Consider the following 6,000-nt stretch of genomic DNA (forward strand, 5'->3'; position numbering starts at 1 on the left):
ATTGCTTTATAAATGTCATTGCTGATGTCTTCCCTTCCTGGCATTGTGTTAACACACACTTGTACGCAACAGACAAGCAAACTGCTGTTTTTAAAGAGATCATTATTATGATCAGCTGATCAAGTCAAGTCAAGTCAAGTTTATTTATATAGTGCATTTCAGCAACAAGGCACTCAAAGCTCTGTACATGAGGAAAAACATTACAATGATACAGAAAATCAAACAGAAAAACAAATCAAATGGCACTAATAATCCTTGGGAGTTTACTGGTAAGAGCTGGTTCTAATCCAATCTTTCTAATAGAGGTAATTAGCTCATTAAGTCCTCTGTGGTAAAGAATTAATCCGGTGCTAGAAGAAAAATTGTAATATTAATCCTTGAGGTCGCTGGAATGAGGCAGCTGTGGTCCCATCATTCAAATAAGCTGGGTCACTGGTATAAAACAGTTTTAGTCCAAATTTTCAAATACTAATAATATTTGGCTTTCGCTGGTAATCCTTCTGAGAAATCTGAAAATCAGAATCTAATCAAATGCTCCAGATCAGGAGCATTTGATTAGATTCGATGTCCCTGTTAATTCCCATGGAAGCACCATGGGGAGAACTTTTCACATTTTTTCACACACAGCTCCTACATTTTTGCTTTGTTTGTATTCAGTTTCTAATGAATGGAATATGATGTGTATTTTTTTTACATAGATTCATTTAGTTTTCCTCTGTCTTGTGTTGCATTTATGCTAACTTTTACTGCCAATTTATTGTTAATCATTTTGTTGCTACATTTAAATAGTTATTTATTCGATTACTTTTGAGCTATTTATTTTATTTCTCTACCTATGTCCTCTAAAGTTTTGCTTTTATTCTGTGAAGCTTTTTTAAAATGTATTCAAATGTGCTATAAATAAATTTGACTTAAGGCGCAGCTTGTGGTTCTCTCACTCTAAAGTGTGAAGAGTAGAAGGGGGATATAAAAGGATTGCTTTAATAAAGATATTTTCTATTGTGTACTTGCTGTACTTTCAGCATGTGGCATTGTTTCAACTTTTCACTTCCATGTTTGTCAGCTGTCACACACAAAACGTTTATATTCATGTTTGATTGACCCACGCTGCTGTAATGTGATTACAGGGCAGGTGGGCCCAGGATCGCCCATCGGCCTTACTTATTGGATTGAACCAAGTGGGTCGTATATCAACTATTGTTCCTGGATGGGGGCATTGACTGGCAATTCACAAAATTGAATTTATAACTCTGTGTATGATAAATTTCAGCCTCGGTTCTGCAGTTAATGGGCCCTTGTTTGTTCCATGGATCGCCTTTATTTCCCTGCACTGCCAAGACGGAAAAGTGTTGTTGTTTGCTGGCATGTAGGAGCAAACAGAAGCCCGCTCTCTTATTGATTGAACATCTGAGAGAGACTGTTGAGCTTGAGCTCTGTGAAATGGCTGCAGATACAAGGAAATACCTCAGAGGTAGGGGAGAGTGGAGGAAAGAAAGAGGAAGAGAGGGGCATATAGGTGAATGAAATTGGCAGTAAATTGACTTGCCCAGCCGAAAAAAAGCATTTCACAAATGTAGTTCCTTCTTAACAAGTGCTAATTGCACCGATCTAGGTCCAGGAACAAAGAGAGAACAGTGTGTTGGTGCAAGGAGTGACATTTAGTTTTTCATGCTGGAACTGATGGTGGGTTGCTTAATAATACAGCAGCTCTCTTTAAATCACAGGTGGTCACTTTCTGCTGCTTTTTCTGAGCAAAGTTTTAAAAAGCCGTCATTAAATAGCAGTTCTCTGCTGTGGACGTGCTGCTGCTGAGGTAGAAGTCTTCAATCTTAGCCGCGTTTAATTCAAACTCATTCCCACTGTGGTTAATCTGTCCATCAGCTAGGTAATTCTAGAAACATGTGACACGTTTGACTGCAAGGATGCACCAACATCGATGTAAATCATCCTTTAAAATAAGAGATCATTTGCATTCTGTTTCAAAACAAATGAAAACTTAAAAGACAAAAAAATCGCATTTTGGCAAAAAGTAATTACCTCTTTAGTTTTGGCAAATCACATCTTTTAGGACACAAAGAGTGATGTTGGGTTCATTTTAGAAACTTAATAGCTTTTAAATACAGAAACATTGTAGTTTATAGAAAAACCGGAATAGTTTGTTTTTTTTAAATGCATCATTTTGCATTAAAAATGTTTTTACACAGAGCTGAAATCTTGTTAAAACAGACCTGTAGGAACCGAATCATCAGTTACTACAGGTCTATCCCAACAGCAGAGGGGACTAAGGTCCTTTCAATCAGGCTGAAAACATTACTGTTTTCAACAATCTTCACATAAATGTCAAATTTGTTTTTATCATGCCTTAGCTTTTTAATTGTGTCAAATTTGCAATTTGATTATTTCTTTCTTTTTAAGTCAAGCTTAAACTTTACTGATATTGGTTTATGTAATGCTTTAAATATCATTCTTTTTATCTCTGTTCCTTTTTTTAACTGTAAAGCACAGTGAATTATCTTGTCTGTGAATGGATCTATATTATTAACCTTTCCATGCCTTGCCTAGATTCTCGCCCTACTCATGAGTTTACCTCATATTGAGGGGATCCACATTTGAGAAACACAATGAACAATTTGCCTAATGTGCAATTTATTAGTGGAAATGGTTTCAAACATGCAGACAACTTGCATCACGCTAAGCATGAGCAGAATTAATCTTTTGTCAGAAATAAATAAAGAGTTGTTCTAAATTCAACCTGATTACTCAATAGCAATGTGATTTTCGGGGTTAGGTTAGTCTTCTATGCTAACACTTGACAAGGTTTTAGCTCTCACTCGATCTTCTACTTCCATCGTCATTCACCAAGTTTTCCTGACACATGATCAATTCAATAAGCTACCAAACAATACAATCCTTCTTTCTGAAACAACTCAAAAGTCCAAACTGATCATCCCATCACACCTAAAAGCTGCTGCAAACAATCCCACAGCTCTGAATTAAGACAATCTGAGCAACTTTAGCACAAGCTAGGAGTCAGGGACCAGAGAAATCAACTTGCTTACTCAGGTAACATGCAAGACAGGTAGGAGCCCATACTCACATTTCTGTCACATTCTCACTCTCTTGAAGTGCCAGTGGCGGGATGGTGCTTATCCCATTGGGCTCTAGGCACTGCAGCATGGCAAAAGAGCACCGGCAAGCAGACGGGCATCCTCCCAAGGTGGGTGCAGGCAACAGGCTTAACAGGGTGAGTGCCAGGGGCAAGAGAAGCACCAGGGCCCTGGGTGCAACAACCATCTCTTTAAACGAATCTCTCGGGTACTGCCTGGGAGATAGCAGGAGTTGGTGTCTGAGTGGTTCACCTAATGAAGAGGTAACGAAGAGAGGTGGAGAGCTTCCCCACACTCCTCTCTGGCCTCTCTGGCAGGGTTGGGATCCCAGCTGGTCAGGGTTTGATAGGGAGCCACAGCTGTACTGAGCAGCAGGAGGGGCAGGCACACAAGCTGGCTGAAGGCCCTTAGGGACATGCTGGTGGTGGGCTGGAGCTTCTCCTCTTTACCTCCCTCTCTCCTTCACCATTAAGGGAGGAGCAACATATTCACATGGGCCTAAGTCACCAGACACCTCCATGAGCATGATAAGAGGTGGGAGGAGTTGGAGATTAGGGTGTGTGACCAGACCCAAGTCCAGGGCTCCTTCTCCTGCAGCAGTATTGCTCTGCACTGATGATCACTGATTGTTTAAGAGTTCAAGACTGTTGGAAATTACAGATAATTTAAAAGCATATGCATAGAAGTGGGTGTGGGCATTTGCTGCAAACTCTGTGAGCAATGCAAAGTCCTCTATGTCTTTAGCTTCATGTGCAATCACTGAAACATGTATTACCCACCCTCACAAAACTTAATTTGCATTTCACTCATCGTGACCTGGAAAAGCTTGCCTCTCTCAAGGCCTGAGCACCTTGCTGTAAATTATAAGAAACTAATCAGACCTGATAAGAACTCAACCTATCAGTGAATGTGACCCAGTTAAGGTGGAGGATTGCAACAGAGTTTATTGAAAAGACAGATAAAGAAAACACTTGCTGCAGTTCAGGGAATCAATAAAACAGAAAGAAACAGAAAACAAAGAAGGTAGACACAAGACGCCGATTCCAAGACAAAAGAGGAGACACAACCATTCAACTGAGAACAGAGAAAACCCTGATATATCGTCAGGGACAATCATCTAAGTAGAATTCAGGTGTGAACAGTTAAGGAACCAAGACCTGTGATGGAAAGAAAAAACTCCTGAACTGGACTTAAATGAGTCATGAAGTCACATTGCAGATGCTGGAGGAACTGCTCCTTCCTTGATCCATAGTTCAAACCAAAATATTCAATGTGTGAACAGAACACAGACGATGATAAGGTAGTAGTGCCTAATACAGGGGTACTTACAGAGTACCTATGGGGTACTGTGGGAGTAGGCTACACACATAATTCTTCAAGAGTCAAGAGTCTTCATTGTCATTATGTCACCATAATGAAATTTTTCGGAGACACCGGCTCAAAAAATACATATGTAGTGCATAGACATAAAATTAAAAACTCTTACAACAATTAAAAATACTTCTAGAAAAAGAGAGCATATGTACATGGCATGTGGGATGTAGTATTTAGTATTTACATAAAGTGCAGCTTGTGCTGAAACAGTCTGAGATGGGCTGGTTGTCTGTTTGATTGTCAGCAGGGATGTTTAGTGTCGGCAAACAGGGGGACAATTGCCTTCACAGCTTTGGAAAAGAAACCTTTTCTGAGTGTATTTGTTTTTGATGTGATGTTCCTAAATCGTTTTCCTGATGGAAGTGGGAAAAACGGTGCATTGTCTGGGTGGGTGTGGTCTGTAGCAATGTGTCTGGCATAAACTGAGTCCAGATCCGATAAACAACATCCCACAATCCCCTGTGCTGTCCTCATCACCCATGTTAAGTCCTTTCTCTCCTGTGCCGTGTAGCTCAGGATGCTTTCAGTTTTGGCCCTGTCAAAGTTTGTGAGCAGCTGAGCAGAGAGTCCAGTCTGTTTCAGGTTTCTGAGAAAGAAGAGCGGTTGTTGAGCCTTCTTTACCAGGTGTTCTCAGTCCAGGAGTAGTCAGAGGAAATGTGAATGCCCCGGAACTTTATGCTGTTTACATGCTCCGCCACCTCCCCCTGTATGCAGAGAGGAGCATGTTCAGTCTTCCTCGATGTGGACCTCCATAGTCCACTATGACCTCCTTGGTCTTGCTGGTCTTCAGTCTGAGGTTGTTCTTACAAGCATATTTAAGAGACAACCATGGGTATAGGGTGCCATTAGGGGATGGCCATGAGGATATTCTCAGTGTGTGTATAGTGTACTTGAAAGGAAGGGTATGCAAATGTTTTCTATGGGGGTACTGACAGGACAACTACAAATTACAGATTCTATAGGACACTTGGTAGGAACAGGGTAACTATGAGAAAATTACCCAGTTACTTATGTGAGAACTGATAGGGTACTTATGGAAGTCTCTATGTGGTACCCAGGAGGGTACTTGCAGGGTTCTCATGGTGAACTGGCGCTATATAAATAATACAAGTTGATTTGAAAACATAATGGAGGACGTCATTACATGTGGAAACCCATTCTAAATAGCACTTCTATTTTATTTTTATCATTTGAATGGGCTTGCTTTGCCTTAACAACCCTTATTGTTTGAGAGATTCTTAGAAAAAGGAACAAAACTTCAAACTATCACATTTTATAAAATATAAATCTACTTTCGTAAACTCTTCCATATTGATAGATGAACTCTACATGCCTTCACTGACCATCTGTCAAACCCAACAAACGCTAACATCAGCCTGGTGCAGAGACCCACCCTGTCCATCGCACATATGCTTTCTATATGATCAGAGCCCCCCCTGGACACATACTGTGCTGTTCCACCCCCATCCCTCTTTGCCCCTCTGCACATCAGCAGGGGTCATCGTGTCCCAACCACAAT

The 6,000-nt window shown here is 40.6% G+C and overlaps 1 protein-coding gene across 2 annotated transcripts in view; it reads right to left on the reverse strand.

The window, feature by feature from the left end:
- The window catches only part of ntrk1 (neurotrophic tyrosine kinase, receptor, type 1), a 66,472-nt gene extending 63,047 nt beyond the window's left edge, over positions 1 to 3,425 (reverse strand). For both annotated transcript variants that reach the window (XM_047360385.1, XM_047360384.1), the window contains exon 1: positions 3,098 to 3,425. In XM_047360385.1, the coding sequence (XP_047216341.1) occupies positions 3,098 to 3,294 (197 nt within the window). In that variant the 5' untranslated portion in view covers positions 3,295 to 3,425. The remainder of the gene's footprint in view (positions 1 to 3,097) is intronic.
- Positions 3,426 to 6,000: the final 2,575 nt, after the last annotated feature.

This window comes from Girardinichthys multiradiatus, chromosome 3, assembly GCF_021462225.1.
Source record: "Girardinichthys multiradiatus isolate DD_20200921_A chromosome 3, DD_fGirMul_XY1, whole genome shotgun sequence".
Taxonomy (NCBI): Eukaryota; Metazoa; Chordata; class Actinopteri; order Cyprinodontiformes; family Goodeidae; genus Girardinichthys; species Girardinichthys multiradiatus.